Consider the following 20,827-nt stretch of genomic DNA (forward strand, 5'->3'; position numbering starts at 1 on the left):
TCTTCAGGTGGGAAGTGTCAGGAATTTTCATACGAGAGACGCTCTCATTGGTGGTTAGTATATGGAGTAGGGAATTGATAGCAACATATCCAATCGCATTATGAGAGATGCTGAATTTAACATCAACTGCGATGTTTGATTTTAAATTAATGTAAATTTAGCCAGGACTGTAAGCTGGCACACGTGGGTGCTCGATGTTTTCAGTGGGTGACCGAGAGACGGATCACCCACGGTATCGGCACCTATGACAAGCGTATCTCGAGGTTGCATCCATTACAAACATGCAATGTAAACGTCTGGGATTGGGGAGAGCACTAAATGCTCTTCTGAATAAGCACGAAGTCAAGCCTTTAAATGAAAAACACTCTTTAATAATCAAAAAAATAAACGCTAATGAAGTAAACGTGTGACCATCAAAAATAGTTTATTGCCTGTAACTCTGTGATAACAGGACGTAACACGAAAGCATTTGGCTGAGCAACGGAGGTTAATATGCTCTATATTTTGTCCAAATGATGTCTGTCTATCATTGTTGCACTTGGAGAAAACCATAATGTTTAATTTGTCCTGCATTTCTTCTACGGCTGCAAACGGGATTCACTCGCCGTTAACCAAATATTTCTTTATTAGGGCAGGGCAGGCATATTTCTGGCTATTAAATTATTTCTAAACCAGTCTGCTAAAGTCTGTAGTGAAGTCTGTGTAGGGTTTTCCAGCTCCATTTCTTTTTACGAGACACCCTGCTTACTTGAGACCTCTGCCGGTTGTTGCAGTGTCGTTGCAGCGTCACTGGAAAAATACAAATTAAAGTCGCGTGATGCCACGTGATCCCGCTCGCGGACCGCGAGGGAAACTGGCCAAGTCGAAGCACTGCCCACTGTACAGTACACACACACACATACAGTACACACCAGTGTTAATTTCGTTGACTAAGACTATGACGAAAATATTTGTCAACGAACCTTTTTCACGGATGAAAACTAAATAAAAACTAAATAAAAAGTCAGATATGATGACGAAGACTATGACAAAATGTAACTGACACTTTAGTCAACGAATAAAAATGAGACGAAAAAGTTAGTGAGGGACGAATGGAGAAGAGATCCAATCAAAACTACTCTTTTTGTCGGACAAGTTGGGAAGAAATCCAATCAGAGCGAATCTTTGAGGGTAGGTTGATCTACGCAGAAGCAGCAGGGCCATTTAAAAAGTCGCGGCAAATGCAGGCGTAACAGCTAAACAAATGCAGCAGCAGTTGCATAGGAGGAGAGTTTGCAGAACTTTGCACAGTTTTGAGGACGCCCACAACAGTTAGGTATGAGCTACACCAGGCGCGTAACTGAAGCGTTCTGTTCGCGTTGCGTCTGCTGCAACAATTAGCTGCCACTATAATCAATGGAAGTAGCTACACCAGACGTGATAGCGGCGCGTACGAAAAAAATAGACCAGTCAGAGCCCATTCTCTGGACCAGTCTTTTAAAATGGATTTTACGCGTCGCGAATGGAACACTTCAGTTACGCGCCTGGTGTAGCTCATACCTTACGCCGGTGATCCACTAGCATGCGATGCGAACAGTATCCCTATTCATTTCTATGAGAAGCGAATTCTGCACTCACAAAGGATTCTGGGTATGCGGTGCGACGAGAGCTGTGGCTGCTGTGCGCTATGCCGTCCAAAAGCTCATGTAGTGGAATACTGCATAGTAGCCTAGTCGAGCAGGCAACCTTGATTAGGGGGAGGGACGAGCTGATTGCTTGTTAGACTGAGGCTATCTAAGCCAGCCTGGGTCCTCCACTTGCAGGACATTTTCCCTCTATGGCGCTCTAGCGTGAACGCATTCACAGTGGTGAATGGCGGTCCCACTCGGTGTGCATCTACCGACATTGGAGCTCACTGAATTCGCTATGACTCCTTGGCAGCCTCCACACTTCCGCATTTTGTATGGGTAGATATATTGACGGCACAGGGGTGCCATCAGCTGGTTGCCGTTTTGCCCATGTGTAACTTTGTGTAATTGTTTGCTTTTGTCTATGGTGGATTCCTTCCTCGTGAGGCTGTGATTGTAACCCAACTGTAGCGCATGTATGTGTGAACTGTTTGTGAGCGGGTCAACTGGTAGCTTGGTCTCTTTTTAAATGTGTAGCTACTGTTTCCTAGTTTGTGATGCTAATGGCCTCCTGGCGTGGTGCGCTGTCTGGTGGTGGGGGTGTTCTTGTAGCTAGCCCTCCTCTTCACTGTGTGTGTAGTCGCACCTTACTCTTTCATCTTCACATTTTCTAGACTTGCAGTGTAGCGCACGGCGTGATGGTACCCACGAAACACCTGAGTGATTGCGTGTGTTGCGAGGTTCCCTAGTGGTGAGTAGTTGACACTCCACCCTTTTCCTCACAGGCAGCGCTGCTTCTCCTGGAGCCTTGGCTCAATCCCTGGCTGGAAGACTGCTAGTTGTGTTGTAGCTGTAGCTATTTTATGTGTCGGTTGCACTTGTAACTCACATGGATAGCCAACTTGCCCATTGTGATGTACCAATAATTCTTTGGTGACCCCTAGAGGGCGCACAAGACAGGTTCAAACAATCAAATAATAATAAACAACTGCTACTACAAATTAGAGACAGACGTCGGAACGGATAACTAACAATACAGAAAGAAGAAGAATATTAATCAAAACAAGAATAATATTGACCAAACAGAAATCAAACACATTTCTTTTGACCGAAAAGCTTCAATCCTGATAAACCACTTCCTGAACAAAGACCTCGTTGGACCATCGTAACAGATCGAAACATATTAATCACTTGAATCCTGACTGTTTTTTTGATTACCCCTTCAACCACTCCTTGACCTACGCCTTGGATACCTCGAATTCCCTGCTGTGATACCCTTCCCTGGACCATCCTCATCGCCATTCTTCCTTGCAATATTCCCAGAAATTGAACCCCCACCTTCATCCACTTTCCACCCAGTGACTGTGGTAGGATCTGGGCAAATACACCCACACCTACGGACTGTGACATTAAGGAATTACATCCACCACTATTTTTTATTTAATTATTTATTTTGAGTGCACTCTCTTTTATTTTTGGGGTTTATGTTTATTTTGTTATTTTAAGTTCAGAGATCTCAAGGGAATTATTTATTGAAAAGTTACCTAAGTGCCGGCACTTCTGATAAACTGATATTATAGTTATATGTTAAGAATTGTATTTTTATTGTATAAGGAAAAGTGATTTAACACCATAAGTATATAAATCAAATAAGTAGCAATAGTAATAAATTGAATATAGAGTCAAATAAAATAGTATAACATATAACGATTAAAATAGATCAGTAAATAAAGGGTATATCAAATAGGGTTTAAATAGACTATAAATAGATTTTAAATAGAATATCAATAATACAGTCAAATGAAATAGTATATATATATATATATATATATATATATATATATCATAATATTTTTTTATATTTCCACTGATACCTTAGAATAGAATAATATATGATTGCATAGAGTGAATTGAATGATATTTGAATGTTAAAATAAATGTATTTAAAGAAGAATCTTTGAGAGTGGTGTGTTGTCTTGGGGTGAGTCATTGAACTGTGGTCTAGTAATAACCTAAACCAGTCTCCTCTTGAACCTAGAGTTTAGAACTAGACTGTTCCCGCACAAGCACAGGCCTTCCCTCGTCGTGCGGGTTACACACTGATCTGTTTTAATAATAAATTATTATATTAATGATTTATTCCCACAGCTGCTTCCAGACTACTTTTATTCCAAATTAATAAATGGTAGAACAAATAATTTCCGCCTCTGGTCTGCTTGTTCCATTTTATGTAACTGAAATGGTTTGAGTTTATATAAACACCCGTGTCATTCCGTTACACTCAGCAGTCCCCAACTTTATGCAAATGAATCCGTCCATCGCGAGGCGAGTATCCAATAGCATCATCACGTAGCCTAAACTAATTTTCAGGTAGTGTGATTATGGCCAAAACAATTAAATGTAGCCTACAGAAACATGGCAGACGAAAAATTAATCATAGCAGTGTCTACATTTCCGTGTTTGTATGTGTGGCTAGAATCATACAGACACAACTTCATGCGAAATGAAGCGTGGAGGAAAGTTGGAGAGATTGTTCATAGCCTAGAGATGAACCCAGTGATTAATTTTTCTTCTGTCATGTTTCTGTACATTGTTTTGGCGGTAATCACCCGGGGGATATTCCATCAACCTCGCTAATGAAGGCGGCGCTTAACAGAAATAGCGTGGGACTGAAGCCGTTCCATTAACTCAAGTTAGCGGCATCTTGGCCTCGTTTATTCAAGTGAGGTTTAGTTCAGCTTCATCTCTGCTCGTGCACGAGGTAGAACAGTAGACCAAAACAGTAGATTGACGAAAAGAGGATATATGTCGTAAAATTAAGACAATACTAGACGATTTCTGTACGATTTGGCAAGCGCCATCTACAGGATTTTCCTCGAAAGTCATCAAATTTAACATCGAGAGAAAAAAATAGATTGCCTACAGAAATTGGAGAATAATGAAAGCATACATTTAAAACAGCAATGGTATGGTTTGAAATCAATTGCGAGTTTGATTGGCTTCACTCTTGAACACATAGACTATACAGTCTATGCTTGAACAAAACGAGTGAATGAATAAATAGTATAAACTCAAAAACAACTTATTGATATGCATATGGATATTCAAAACTATCTAAATTACGTTCTTAGATTAAAAGTGCTCGCTCCAAATTATTGTATAGGTGTAGGCGGTCATAAAACAAATAAGTATCAACATAATAGCCTACAGTGGGCAGTGCTTCGACTTGGCCAGCTTCACTCACGGTCCGCGCGTGGGATCACACGGTATCACGCGACTTTAATTTGTATTTTCCCAGTGTGATGCTGCAACAACCCAAACAACCGGTAGATGGCTCAAGTGAGCAGGGTGTCTCGTAAAAAGAAATGGAGCCTGGAAAACCCTACACAGACTTCACTACAAACTTTAGCAGACTGGTTTAGAAATAATTTAATAGCCAGAAATATGCCTGCCCTGCCCTAATAAAGAAATATTTGGTTAACTGCGAGTGAATCCCGTTTGCAGCCGTGAAGAAGAAACGAGGACAAATTAAACATTCTGGTTTTCTCCGAGTGCAAACGATGATAGACAGACATCATTTGGACAAAATATAGAGCATATTAACCTCCGTTGCTCAGCCAAATGCCTTCCTGTTCCTGTCCTGTCATAAATGCGATTTTTGATGGAGTTCATTAGGTTTATTTTTTTGATTATTAAAAAGTGTTTTCATTTTTTGATGGTCACAAATTTACTTCATTATTGCATGTTTGTTTATTTTTTGATTATTATAAGCAGCAATCTAGGGACTGTTTTTCATTTTTAAAGGATTTTGACTTTCATGCTTATTCAGTAGAGCATTTAGTGCTCCTCCCAATCCCAGACGTTCACATTGCATGTTTGTTTGTAATGGATGCAACCCTTGAGATACGCTTGTCATAGGCCCGATACCGTGGATGCTCCGTCTCTTGGGCACCCACTGAAAACATCGAGCACCCACGTGTGACCGCTTACAGTCCCGGCTAAATTTACATTCATTTAAAATCAAACATCGCAGTTTATGTTAAATTCAGCATCTCTCATAATGTGATTGGATATGTTGCTGTCAATTCCCTACTTCATATACTAACCACCAATGAGAGCGTCTCTCGTATGAAAATTCCTGACACTTCCCACCTGAAGAATTAACGCAAGGCTTTGTCGGGTCTTCAGCCCCGAATGTTTAAAATGTATATAGCCCTGAATATCATTTTTACGGAGCCCGGGAGAGCTCACTTTAAGTGATATTTTTTCTGGTCGTGATAATTTGTGAGCACGTTTTCCTTTAATTAAGCCCTCGAATTAATAAAACGTGAGCACGTTTTCCTTTAATTGAGCCCTCGAATTAATACAATGTGACCCCGTTGTAGGCCTAAATTGAGCTCTGGAAATATGTATTTCGTGCTCACATTTAGTAATTCCCGACATTTTCTCACCGCTCGCTGTGCTGTGGTGGCAACTTCGTGTTACCTTGACATGGACTAGGCCTACAGCTGTCTGCAACAGTTCATATTGGTAATGTGATGATAACCGTAAGCAGCTAATTAAAGACTTTAGGTGGTCATTGTTTATAGCGGACTTCTACTCTTTGTAGCAGGGGCACTGTGGTGTCAACCGCCAGCTATGGAGACCCATAATGGGGAAATTCTACTAGGCTACAAAGGCTACTTGCGGGCTCTGTTGTAGCCTAATGACCGGTTTCCACCATCTCCTGGATTGTTGACTTAACTGTGAGGTCTAGAAGTCAATCGAAGCACATCACAGCGACAAGCTCCCAAACAATTACAACACGTAGACCTACTGTTGGTACAAATAGGGGCGTGTATTAGTAGTATCGCCTAATACCCACCCAATACAATAAGGTTCCCTCTAGCCCGATGGGCCTCACCATATAACCCACGCGCACACCAATGATGCACACAAACGAGGTAAGCTTTGATAACGGACTATGAAACGGGAGACATAAACAGTGTCGTTCACGATGCTCAGCTTCTCAGGCTATGTAGCCCAGCTCACACCGTTCGCGATAAACACCACAGCTCTGCATACACTTGGACCTCAACAAACACTCAAAACTTCGCCAAACATTCAGCTGGACGATGTTGGCACGAGGTGCACTGCAATCAATGAGATTCCCACGCCACTACAAGCGACACAACTCCCCGGCGTCATTCGGGGATACCCCTTGACACCACACTATGTTTTGTGCACACAATTTAATTTCTTCGAGCCCACGTTTTAATTATTCGTGGGTGCGTTTTAGTAGATCGAGATCTCGAATATACTATAACGTGCTCATGTTTACATGTGTCAAGACAATACTGAGTGCACGTTTTACAAATTTGGCCACGTCAAAAAGTAGATTGTGCACACAATGTTCTATAACCATGTTCTACAAATTGTGCTCTCGTTTTAATAAATTGTGCCTTTCGTTTTAGTAAATCGTGCCCTCGTTTTAGTAAATAGTGCACTCGTTTAATAAATTGTACCCTCGTTTTACTATGCTTAAAATGAGAGCTCAATTTAGTAAAATGAGCTCACACTATAGTAAAACGAGAGCACAATATAGTAAAACGAGTGCACAATATAGTTAAACGAGGGCACAATTTAGTTAAACAAGAGCACAATTTAGTAAAACGAGCGCACAATGTAGTAAAACGAGCGCACATTCTCTCAACATGCAAAACATTTTGCGATGACCCCTCTAGGGCTCCGTATCTAGGGCTCCGTACATTTTAAAAGTAGTCTGACAAAGCTTATTGTTTTGTGACACAGCTAAACACTGGTACCTCATAGAACGTCTATAACATAGCCTAGGTGGTCGCAACTCACAAAAGTAAGCAGATAGAAAGAACTCGCGCAAATCTAGCCTACAACACGCAGACAGCTTTATGCGCGAGGGAGAGAGAATACAAGCTGCCACAAGACTGTGCTTTATGATTGTTGCCTTCTGATGGTATCTTGCTAATTCACTGAACTGCATTAGGTGACACAAATGGTATTGCCTTTATCTTATAACTCCTTGTCTGAGCGACTACCAGGCCTATGGTTTTTAAAAGTCAGATGTTCCCTGACAAAGACATTGAAAATTAAGAATGTTTATTGACTTGAAAAATACACAAATTTTTGCAAACTCCCTTCATTCAACCCTTGAAGACATCAGCGGTCTGGTGCGCTATGTAGATCGTTTCATTACCATTTAATTTCTCAGAATTTAGGTCTACTAGGCCTACAATAACGTCATCACCAAATACATCTTTTATTTTAGTCAACCACAAAGAGTAGCATAGGCCTACTGTGCACAGTGCACTGACGACTGTAGCAGCCCAACGTAACCAGTTGTAGATGAGAGGCAACCCCTTGTTTCAGATAGCCTGGACAACATGTTACCTGGGTGTTGCCTACATTATTAATTAATGGTAGCCTACAATAGTTAATTGATTCAGTAACATATTAGTTGGCTCAAAGAGTAGGGAATCAGGATGGAGAGAGTCACGCTGCGGTGTTGCTTTTATGGATCGAATCCAGTTTAATGCTAGTTTTCAAAACATATATTTTTTACATGTCTTTTGTCCGAAAGTGGCTGTAATGTAGCCGAAGCCATGGCGATAAAAAAAAGCGACTTCAAACCGCCTAAAACAACTTGTTTGTGAATGTCTGACAACTGCTGCAGCGCATGCACGCGCTAAAGGAAACCAGTAGGTGGAGAAACCAGAAGGCACACAACACCGAATGATTTTAAGGATATTTCGCGATAGGCTACTCAATGGTGCTATTTCACACGATATAGCGACCCCCACTCACCGGGTTAGTGGAAGGTGTTAATAGACGACATGAGCCTACAGTGGACTAGGGCTGTCAAAATTGCTCAAAAAATTACGCTCAATATCCCTCTAAAATAAACACATCATCAGTGCATCATGTCATCTGTTTTAACTTTTTTGTATGGTTATTGCTTGACAGGGGGATCCCAAGCAGCTTTCAGCCATAAGGCATTTCCTAATTCACCTGACACTGATATTCAAAATGTTGAAACTATTTCGCATAGCCTATAAGCAGTTTAATTAAATGTAATGTTAGTTGTAAACAAACGGGCTACTTGGTGAGGCTTGGCCTCACAGATGCCTGCGTGCTTTAAATGGCAATACAAATCTTCATGATAGGCCTATTAACTGACCACCGATTCACGTTGGCTGGGGGCAGGGGGGCCATCAGACATTTGTTCCCAAGGGTCTATGAATTGTTAACCCGCCCTGCCCCCAACTAACCAACTTTCCACCTCTGAGATAGCTGAAAAGAAGTCTAGAGGACTCCTAACTCACTAGACCTACTTATTGTAGGCTGCGCAAACCACAAGCCTGCATTCGAGGCAGGCCTTCTGTTGAAGAATTTTATATAAATCCCTGCGCCTAACAGTAATCCTCCTACCCCGCTACCACAGATGTTGATAGTGTGGCATGCTCACGCTTTTATGTCTCCTTCTTGCAAACTAGGGCCTATAGGCCAACCATTTACGCCTTCAAAAAATAACAACTTGCCAGATATGCCTTCATAAATTTGGGCTTCATTCAGCATTTTGTTCTTCCACTGGAAATGACTCTTCTACATTTGCTGCCTGCTGCATCCTTTCTGTTTGTTTTGTTTAGAAAATGTTTGACGTCTTGAGTTAATGCATTAAACATTGTTTGCTGGTAACCAGCCACAAATCGCCTACAGATTCTTGCGTGCGTTCTCTCCAAAATGTGCCCGTTCTATAGGCGCACTAAAATAACCTGTCAAGCAGTCAATTGACTACATTGCAGTCAATAAGTAGTGCAAATTATGAAACCAAAACGTGGGTCATAGTTGTCTAAGCCTCTGCTGTGAGGCCAAACCTATGAACAAAGACGCATTGATATCTGCAATAGTTTTTTTTTTTTTTAAACAAGCTCACAGCCTAACAAGTCATAGCACTGAAGGGAGAGGCAACTGGCATGTGATCTCCCACGGGCCAATGGATGTACAAGTTTTCTCCTGTGCCTACGATATTTAATCCAGTGTTTTGTCAAGTTGCAAAATGCTATTCGTTTTAACAAATTTTTTATGATAGTATGAAGTACTTTTGTTTAGGGTACTATCTTAATTGCTTTATACTCAATACTTGACCAATGGCTATATCTGTCTATTGAAAGTGAGAATGTGGCATGTGATATACTGTGTAGGCTTCATAAAATAAAATAAACAGATTGCTAATGGCCTACAAGCTGATCTGGGGTGCGTTTCCCCGCATAACCACGGAGGTTAGCTTTTTACTAACAGGATGCATCGTTCAACCAACCAACATGTAAGTTATGACTGTTTCCCAAAACTGTCGTACTTTACATAGTACTTTGTAAGTTTGGACCATGATAGTTTCCAAACTTCAGTAGTCTGGACTAAGGTGGTTAATGACGTTTAGTAGCACGTGAACGGGCATCTGCACATACTTCTGTGGCGCATTGCGTTAAGGCCGGCAGATGACAGCCGCCGTTGCACAGCAGTTACCAGTCCCCTGTCCAAGAGTTTGAATCTGGGTTAAGACGCTGACAACAATATTGACATTGTTGTTTACCTAAGTTTATCTTTTGTGCAGATCATATTATCAAAATCAGAATCAGCCTTCTTGGCTTGGTTTGCGTAAACTAACAAGGACCCCCCCTCCATGAAAATCAAAGGCTACATATTCTCAGCTGACTCGTCAAAAAGTGCGCACCACCTTATTATTATCTGCAAGTGTGTGACTTTTACTTACGTGCACATGGCTGCAAATTGACTTTTAATTTATGTATTTTCTGCCTTGGGCATTTTAAAATATGGATGTATGGTGGTTAGAAGTGTAAATATCAATTAGAAACCTAAATATATTTATAATTATTAATTTGCAAACAAATAACTGGCGTCAGTGACGTCTTTGACATGAAGATCCCTGGAACTATGCTTCTAGCATTCTACCACAGGTCGAGAGGTGTAGTTGTAACTACACAACTTTACGATAGTGGTTAAGGTAACGCTCGTTGCTACTATGGTTTTGGGAAACACTAACGTAGTGGAACGATGCATTGGACTATGTAAGTTCCAAATATGAATGTAATTCTGCGGCATAAAGCAGATGTATTTGTTTATTGTACAGAAAAATAAAAATGACATGTCAAGCAGTCAATTGACTACATTGCAGTCAAGAAGTAGGGCAAATTAATTTCTTAAACCAAAACGTGGGTCATAGTTGTCTAAGCCTCTATTGCGTAGCCTGTTAAAAAACGCCACCAGATAGTATTAAATCGGCAACAACATTGTTTTCTGCAGAAGCCTACCCAAGGCTACAGATTAATTCTGAACAGTTATTTCTCTACTGGCTCAATTATCACACCACTGTTTTGCGTTAACCCCAACACTGACAATAATGTAGACAGCAAATTTCGATTTCGATTTTCGTTACCACCGTGTAGTCAAGCCTTAAGCCATACCCAAGTAGCCTAAATCGAGGTAATGTTTAATTATGCATGATTTATTTTGTTATTGAATTCAGTAGGCTGGGATTACTCGGCAACAATTATGTTTAATGGTAGATCCTGCTTTTCAGAAGGGGGCGGCAGGCAGAGCGATGTACAGTGGTAGAGCTGACGACAGTGGCTGAAAGTGGTACTAAAGCTTCCGCGAGCTTCACGCCGCGGCGCACGCGCGAATGAAGTGGTCATTTGAAAGCGATGCCCACTGTATAGCCACATGAAGCAGTTTTAATTATTAGCTGCCTAGGCTACAGAATAATTATCCTTTGGCTTGCATCAGATATAATATAGCCCACTGGCAAAGCTGTCACTGAACAGCCTACCAAATGTGCATGACCCTTTATCAGCAGTAGACATATGTCTTTCATCAAAGATTATAACTAAAAATGCCATTATCAAGGTGATAAACAATGTAGCCTTAATACTTCAGATATGGGAAGCTTAACCTGCAAACACGCAAGAATGTAATTCCTTTCCTATGCCGTCTTTGCTGCACGTTACACCACCACCGAACGTAAGTGACGCAGAGTAGCACGATTCCTAGAACCACACGCATGTGAAGTTAAAACATTTTTAATCACATAATCTTCATACTGTAACGTCGGCGCAAAAGACAGTGTTAGCGTTCTCCCGCGCAGGGCATCCTGGGATACAAGAGCGAACATTTGGGGGGTTTATGTCTTTATATCTCCTTAGTTTTGAGTGTAATGTTAGCGTCTTTATTGTAACATGTTTCCCTTTTAGTTCTCCCTCTTGTGTGATCCTTTTTGTGTGGGGGGCTGCGTCCTCCCCTGTATGTGTAGTGTGTGTGTGTACTTGACCTGCTCCGTGTGTATTGTGTTCTGTGTCTGTGTCCCTGCTCTCGTTCTCAGCTAATAAACCTTTTGATTGGACAACTGTGTGTCTCGCTATCAAATCGTTACATTGGTGTCAGAAGCGACTTTCAAACATGGCCTCCGCTCAGCGAGAGAAGCTGGGAATGGAAGACCATACCACTGGGTGGAGGCCCACGCAAGAGGATCCAGAGAGAGCTCTTGTAGGGGCTACTAAAGAGCTTGAGGCCTTCTATTGTTACTGCCGCCGGAGGAGAGGAGCTATCGTCTGGAGCTGCCTGCGGCCATGGGAGAAGATCTTGCCGGAAGAGGGGCCTGAAGAAGCGTTCGCGGAGAAGACGACGCTGGCCTGGGCAGCGAACTCACGACGGTGGGGCAGCTTCGACGGAAAGGCCCTCTGAACTCTGAACTTTAAAACTTGTGGGGGCGTTTGAGAGGCACCGTGCTGTGTGGGCGCCCGTTCTAGTTGGCTTGTTGGCCGGCGCCTTTAAAAAAGTTTGTTGTGTGGAGTTCGATAGCATGGCCATCTGGGGGGTCAAGCCTTCGTCGCGTCCATGACGGAGTGGAGAGGGCCGGGAGCAGAGCAGGACAACGGAGCGAGGCAGCAACGGTTGTCTGGCTGCAGCAGAACCGGTGCCTGTCTGTCCTGGTCGGTGAAACGACAGAGCGGAGTGGCGTTGGTGCAGCTTCATCTGACCCCCCCCCTCGAACCCCGGTGCTTGGTACAGTGTCGACGGTTGAAAAGGCCACCTAGGGCCCCGCCAGGAGAGGAGGAGTGCCGCGGTGAGACGCCGCGGAAAGTGCAGGCTGAGGACGGCTGCTGAGAGTGAGCTGGTGACGAGCGGGTCGGCCACGTGGCTGCTAGCACGCCCGCACTGGATTGTTAGCAGCGTGGCGCCCCGTTGAGTGAGCTCCTGCGGTGTGCACCCCACGTGAGTTGGCGATACTGTCGCACTGAACTGAGTGGCGGGCGACGCGCGCCGACGTTAGCATGTGGCTACCTCATGGGCATTGCCGAGGACGGCAATGGCTTGTTGGGGGAGCTATGTAACGTTGGCGCAAAAGACAGTGTTAGCGTTCTCCCGTGCAGGGCAGCCTGGGATACGAGAGGGAACATTTGGGGGGTTTATGTCTTTATATCTCCTTAGTTTTGAGTGTAATGTTAGCGTCTTTATTGTGACATGTTTCCCTTTTGGTTCTCCCTCGTGTGTGATCCTTTTTGTGTGGGGGGCTGCGTCCTCCCCTGTATGTGTAGTGTGTGTGTGTACTTGACCTGCTCCATGTGTATTGTGTTCTGTGTCTGTGTCCCTGCTCTCATTCTCAGCTAATAAACCTTTTGATTGGACAACTGTGTGTCTCGCTATTAAATCGTTACAATACATTCTTTGGAGCTAGTGAATGTGTAAATCCATGCTTGGTGCACTGTCGGAAAAAACATTTCTAGGCCTACTTCTATTTTTGAAGTTGTAGGCTACAGGTGACGAGAGCACAGGTTGACGGAACCATCTTTTTGGACTCGTTTTCCGACTGATTGTTTTTTTTTGCAACACAGCTTAATTTAGCTTGAAAGTTAACCTGCTACGGAGCAGGTTAGTTCTGTGGCATAAATTCCCATGGTTACCAAGCTGGGATTCACATTAACCTCATTAATGGAACAGAATTCTCACTAAAATTAGCGAGACTTATCGAAATAAGCCAGGGTTGGCCTTTAGCAAGGTTGATGGAATACCCCCCTGACAATCAGGTTTTGTTTAGGCTACGTGATGATGGACCTCCCCTGCTTATTGCTCTGCTATTGGATACTCGCCTCGCGATGGACGGATTCATTTGCATAAAGTTGGGGATGCTGAATTTTTGGACGTGCCTCTCGTCGCACCGCATAACCAGACTCCTATGCGGGTGCGGAATTCGCTTCTCATAGAAATGAATATGAAATGAAATGAATGCGTCGCGGAGTTCGCATCGCATGCTAGTGGATCACCGGCACATCAGTTACACAGCTGTGACTGATTTCAGCTGTCTTCGCTCATTAATCGCATTTCATAGTGACATTGGACCCAGTGCAGTCTGGCTATCGTGACTGAAGCAGGCAGACCGGAAAGCACTGCTTTGAATGAAACATTTAGCCTAAGTTTTAAAAAGAACACCCAGACCAGTAGCCTACTGTTGACAGGAGCATCAATCTACTATTTCTGAATCTGCAGTAAGGAATTTCCGTTGCCTACCGTAGCAGTTCTCACATCTGAAGTAGCACCTCAATGCAAAACAATCCAGAGTTAGCCCTACGAGTCAGCACACCTCTTGATGATAATAATGCTAGCCAGCAGCCTTGTCAAAGGTAACTTAGCTAACGTTTTGCTGAGCCTACCTTATAACAGACAAACTCCCTTAATAAATTGACTACATGTGTTGCACACTTGAAACAAAATGTCTTCAAAAGTATGTTGAAGGTGGTTACATTTATTTCCATTCCAACAACGGAACAAACTACATTTCCGTTTGCACTTGTAGGCTCATTCTCTTGTTTTCCTTACTGTACTGTTTTGAACTTCTCTATTTCTTATCCTGGACTGTCACCTACTGGATAGAAAAGGCAACAACCTAGTAATCATGTGAATTAAAATCTACAACATGTTTGAATGGCCAAAAAAGGAAAAATCATAGGGGGTATTCCAAACATTACTTTGGTGTTAGGGTAGCCTACTCTGCACATGTCATTGATAGTGAGTGGTAACATCATTTGCATTTATCTAAAAAAAAAGCTAAAGATCTGACACCAGGCACTACGCTGATGCCTGAGCCAAAGGGAAAATTATAATAAAAGAGAGAGATGTTGAACTTTAGTCTATAATGTTGGGTTGGCTCTTCATTGTTATAATAAAAGAGAGAGATGTTGAACTTTAGTCTATAATGTTGGGTTGGCTCTTCATTGTTATAATAAAAGAGAGAGATGTTGAACTTTAGTCTATAATGTTGGGTTGGCTCTTCATTGTTATAATAAAAGAGAGAGATGTTGAACCTTAGTCTATAATGTTGGTTTGGCTCTTCATTGTTATAATAAAAGAGAGAGACGTTGAACTTTAGTCTATAATGTTGGTTTGGCTCTTCATTGTTATAATAAAAGAGAGAGACACGTTGAACTTTAAAGTCTATAATGTTGGTTTGGATCTTCATTGTTATAATAAAAGAGAGAGACGTTGAACTTTAGTCTATAATGTTGGTTTGGCTCTTCATTGATTCACTCATCTACCAAACTTCTTTTTAAGATGTTTATAGCAAAAATGGATGCATGTGCTTAATTTGGATGAATTAATCACAGAGTATGTACGGACAGTTTTTTTGACATTAAGAATACAATAAAATACATCTTTTGTATTACAACTGTTAAATATGTGTCTGTACTGCATATTCAAACCTTAATGCCATAACAGACTGATGGATACTTCCAATGACCAGAAATTCTGGAGAAACATTTAGGGCTGTATTTTGGGCTCCAGCTCATGGCGTAAAGCTCGTTATTCACCCGCGCAAAGCTTAATTCGGTATTTTGCACGTTTATTTTTTAAGCATTGCGCCCAGGGGTGTGGCAATAGGGAGGGGCCTAGCGTGTTGTCTAAAAATCGCTATCATACACCACCTAAACCTGGTCAGAAGTCAATGGCGAGTTGTTCATATGCTATTTTAAGAGCGCATGTCAACAGTCATATTGGCAGGTGCACGCACCATCCTTCTATCATTCATGAACACACACCAGCGCACGTCCATGCAAAGCATTACAAATTGCACTATTACAATGGGAAACATAATTAGAATAAAGATATTACGAAATACTGTACATCTCGATGATGAGTAGTTATTCACCATCATTTGCAAATTGGTAATGACGGTTAAAAGTGATTAGGGGAGAGGAGAGAGACACGTATGGAGCACAGCTGAAGACGCACTGTCACGAGATATAAGCAACTCCTCTGCAGGATAAATGTTGTTTCATTCAGTCATTTGAGCAATATTAGGGTAAGTGTTGCTTTTTTCCAGCCTATGTTTTTTGGTGGTAACCCATTGTCAGTCAATAGTGAAAGTAACTGCATATAACTGTCTTGTCGTTGACTTATTCCTTGGTGAAGTTAGTTTCACTTTGCCAATGAGTTCAAATAATAGACGAGTGCAAATGCGTGAAGGCTATGCTAGGTTTTAGTAAAGCATGGTTTAAGAAGGACTATTCCATACGGTCTCGCAAGCAGCCTCCTTCAAATGCGCCGTTGAATGCCAAAATACAGATGCATTTATTTGACATATCGCACTTTGCGCATGACCGATGTCATTCTCATTGGTTTAAAATGATGTTACGCCCCAAACACACCCATATGACTGATTAAAAGACCTAGGAACACCTTGTTACGCCATGCGCTCCACTTTTGACAACGAAACCCCTCCCAATGTGAACTGGACAGCCTACTAAATTTGAATTGACTTTTGACGAGTGACGATGCACTTTAGAATGTCATGATAGGGCCCTTTGTCAACTACATCCACTGTAGATTTAGTCGACTAAAATCTGCTAATATTTGGTCTACTAAAACTAGACTAAGACTAAAAGATTTCAGATGACTAAAATATGACTAAAACTAAATGGTGTGTTATTCAAAAGACTAAGAATAAGACTAAATCAGAATTTGCTGTCTAAATTAACACTGGTACACACACACACACACATACAGTACACACACACACACACACACACCGGTTAAGGGGACCATGGCGAGACACGCTGCTCCGTCTGGCATCATGTTTTTGTTTGTTTTTATGTAATGTTCGTAATTTTATGTAATGTCATGTTTATTTTTTTGCATTTATTTGTCAAGTTAAATGTTTTCACCTTTTATTTACGTTATTTTCGATAGTTTTGTGTTATTCTTGGTCCTTTTTTCTGGCTGATAACTAACGGTAACGTTAGTTTCTATTCGACTGGGCTGATGAGCTGCCTTGACTAGCCGTCCCTCTTCCATCTGACGCTGCACATCCTTTGTCTGGACCCGTCTGGACGGAGAGATTGCTCAGGGCAATGGGCCTACTCTGCGAGAGATCTGCAGCTGCTACGACCACCGAGCTGCGGCTGACCTGCGAGCTGCAATAACGTTAACGTATAGCCTCTGACACTGGGTGCAACAAACGGTCCTTGCTAAAGCCACCGAGCTGCTGATCAGCAGGAAGATCGCCCATCATGACTTCAGACTGTTGTTCTTCTGGTGCTCTGCTCTCCAGACTGCCAGTAAATTCTCTGAGTTGGTCAGTGAAAGAACTTTGTTGGTCTTGCATTGGCAATTTCTAGCGGGTCATCATTGCCCTTGGACTTTTTCAGCCGGTTGGAAATTGGACTCATTTTAACATGATTATTATTATTTTATTTATTTATTTTCAATTTGCTGTGTTGTCTGTCTTGTATGTCTTAGTGTCACAGTGTTACGATGTGCTGCCTGTGATTTGCACTTTGTGAGACAGCACACTTTCACAAACACATCTCATCCACAAGGGGCCACCAGTTTGTTTCTTTGACCTGGTAGCTGTGAGCTAGCTATAAAAGCCATGAAGCGACTTTAATGGAGGAATCTCAGTTTGGCATGAGGAAAGGCCTGCTTGGGGCCTAACCGCACCTCATGGTTTCCGCCCTGGACCCTTTTGATGAGTATTCCCTTTCTCCCATTGGATATATATTTTGTGTTTGGACACATTTTTGTTGTTTTGTTTTTGTGTTGGGGTTTTCCCCACATTCTTCTATGAACATTCTTGGAAGTAGGAATTACGTATGGGCTGGTCGCCTAGAGAAGGCAATGTGCGGGCTGGTCCAGGACTTGGAGGTAAGCTGGTGTCCTCCTGCATTTCATCTCCTATTAGTTCGTACACACTGACTGCCCCACCATTGCACACACTTAGGGACTCTGGTCTGGGCAGCACATCTAATTTCCCTAGACTTAGTTCGAGCTTGTTGCCAGGCCACCTCTTCCTAACACACGGGAACGCTGGCGAATGCGCCACTCCGTCCGACATCTTTTGTGTTTGTTATTTTTTAAATGTTTTTGTCATGTGGTGTCAACGCTGGCGACTACGCCGCTCCGTCTGGCATCTTTTGTCTTATTGTCTTTTGTTTTTTGTCAATGTCTTGTATGTGGAGCTTTGGGTTGCACTTTGTGCATGTTAAATGCGCTATACTAAATAAACTGACTTGACTTGACATCATACAGTATTCAAAAACACACACACATGCACATACAGTACACACAGTACACACAAACACATACACATTCATACAGACACACACATACAGTACACACACACACACACACACACACACACACACACATACAGTACACACACACAAGGCAGGATTAACCAATGAGTTTTCCACAGGCCCTTTAGCAAAAGGGGGCCCTCCGAGCAAAAATGTTTTTTTTGTGTGTGAAGGGGGCATCAGTGGGCACTTGGTATGCCCTGTAATGCCCTTAGTCTCGCCGGCATGTGCTATGCCCTGTAATGCCCTTAGTCTCGCCGGCTGATGCGCCTCCAATATGGTATAGGCTCCTCCCATGACTAGCATTCTCAGTGACTGCTTTTGAAAGGTGAGGTGTTCCAAAAGTTACACATTAAACCGTATTAGACTGGACCTTCATGTCCCAAAAGACATGAATGTGGAAAGATCAAATACATTTACACAGTAAGGTACAGCTATTCATTATATTGCTGAGATCATTTACACAGTAAGGTACAGCTATTCATTATATTGCTGAGATCATTTACACAGTAAGGTACAGCTATTCATTATATTGCACTGCAACCTACAGCAACAACCACATAGTGAAATTTGCTGACGACACAACTCTGGGTCTAATCACCAAGGGCGACGAGACTCAATACAGGTTGGAGGTCGACCTTCTGACCACGTGGTGCAGGGACAACAACCTCATGCTGAACGTCAGCAAGACCAAGGAGATTGTTGTTGACTTCCGGAGAGGTCACACCCAACACCTGCCACTGACCATCGACGGTGCTGTGGTGGAGAGAGTGAGCAGCACCAAATTCCTGGGGGTGCACATCAGTGAAGACCTCTCCTGGACCACCAACACTGCATCACTGGCTAAGAGCTCAGCGCCGCCTGTACTTCCTGCGGAAACTCAGGCGAGCAAGTGCTCCACCAGCCATCATGACCACATTCTACCGAGGCACCATTGAGAGCATCCTCTCCAGCTGTATCGCTGTGTGGGGCGGAAGCTGCACTGAATACAACAGGAAAGCCCTGCAGCGCATAGTGAACACAGCTGGAAGGATTATTGGTGCTTCACTCCCCTCCCTGAAGGACATTTACACCTCCCACCTCACCCGCAAGGCGACCACAATTGTAAGTGATGCAAGTCACCCCGCAAACAATTTGTTTGATCTACTGCCCTCTGGGAAGAGGTACAGAAGCCTGCGCTCCCGCACCACCAGACTCACCAACAGCTTCATACACCAGGCTGTTGGGATGCTGAACTCTCTCCCCTTCTCCCCCTCCACCCCTCAGCTACATAACATCCTGGACTTTGGACCCACAAAGGCTGCCTTGCACTACTCCACTTGTACACTTGCACACTTTGCAACTTGTTGTTGTTGTCCTGTTGTCCTGAAAACACTTCTGAACACACTTCTGCTGCTCTTACATAACTTGCACCACTATGCCACTTGCATACTTAGGTCAAACAAAACTACCTCAGCCATTTATTGGCCTGACTTTTGTACTATTATATTGACTGTCTACTGTATGCACAATTGCACAATTTCTACCAAATTTTGCTGCTCTTATTTTCTTCATTGTATGTGCCTTCTTATTTACTTTTTATATATTGTTTACTTGAATGTTTGTCTGTGGACCTAATTGGTAAAATATGTCTTGTCTCCACCGTGGGATAGTGGGAAACGTAATTTCGATCTCTTTGTATGTCTTGACATGTGAAGAAATTGACAATAAAGCAGACTTTGACTTTGACATTGCTGAGATTATTTACACAGTAAGGTACAGCTATTCATTATATTGCTGAGATTGTTTACACAGTAAGGTACAGCTATTCATTATATTGCTGAGATCGTTTACACAGTAAGGTACAGCTATTCATTATATTGCTGAGATCAAGTTGAGTCTGAGACATTTGGGATTTTCCTCACATGCTTAATTATAGCATCAGCTGCTGGCTGTCGCTGCTCATGGATGTAAGCCGCCCTCTAACATGCAGGGCTCACTCACACATGCACACACACACACACACACACACACACAGTACAGTACACCCTCTAACATGCAGGGCTCGCTCACTCACACACACACACACACACACACACACACACATACAGTACAGTACACCCTCTAACATGCAGGGCTCGCTCACTCACACACACACACACACACACACAGTACAGTACACCCTCTAACATGCAGGGCTCACACACACACACATACAGTACAGTACAGTACACTCTCTAACATGCATGGCTCACACACACACCCATACACACACCCATGCAGGGCTTATTTCTACCGCAGCCAGAGCAACACAAAGCATGCTGGGAAAATCGGCCATCACATACCATCAGTACAGCGAAGTAGGTCAAGTGGTTGCAGGAACAGATGACTTTTTCTTCTGCTTTATTCCACTGTGTTAAGCAGCCATCTGTCTTGAAATCTGAAAGAAAAAGATGTTTAGATATCAGCGTGTGCATATAGCCACAGAAAACCCAAATCAGCCCATGGTTGCAATACTTAAGTACTGAGATATGTCTGTATCGCCCTCTGTTTGATTGATGTCTTTCCTAGTAACGCACCGCT

General features: G+C 42.7%; 1 protein-coding gene across 1 annotated transcript in view; it reads right to left on the reverse strand.

Annotated features, from left to right (window-relative positions):
• Nucleotides 1-20,827, reverse strand: part of LOC125286164 (adhesion G-protein coupled receptor G6-like) — an 80,096-nt gene that overhangs the window by 47,832 nt on the left and 11,437 nt on the right. Inside the window, exons 6-7 of the mRNA XM_048230930.1 lie at nt 20,590-20,684; nt 12,346-12,893 (exon numbers count right to left, since the gene is read on the reverse strand). Of these exons, the coding sequence (XP_048086887.1) occupies nt 12,346-12,893; nt 20,590-20,684 (643 nt within the window). The remainder of the gene's footprint in view (nt 1-12,345; nt 12,894-20,589; nt 20,685-20,827) is intronic.

This window comes from Alosa alosa, chromosome 21 (genome assembly GCF_017589495.1).
Source record: "Alosa alosa isolate M-15738 ecotype Scorff River chromosome 21, AALO_Geno_1.1, whole genome shotgun sequence".
NCBI lineage: Eukaryota > Metazoa > Chordata > Actinopteri > Clupeiformes > Clupeidae > Alosa > Alosa alosa.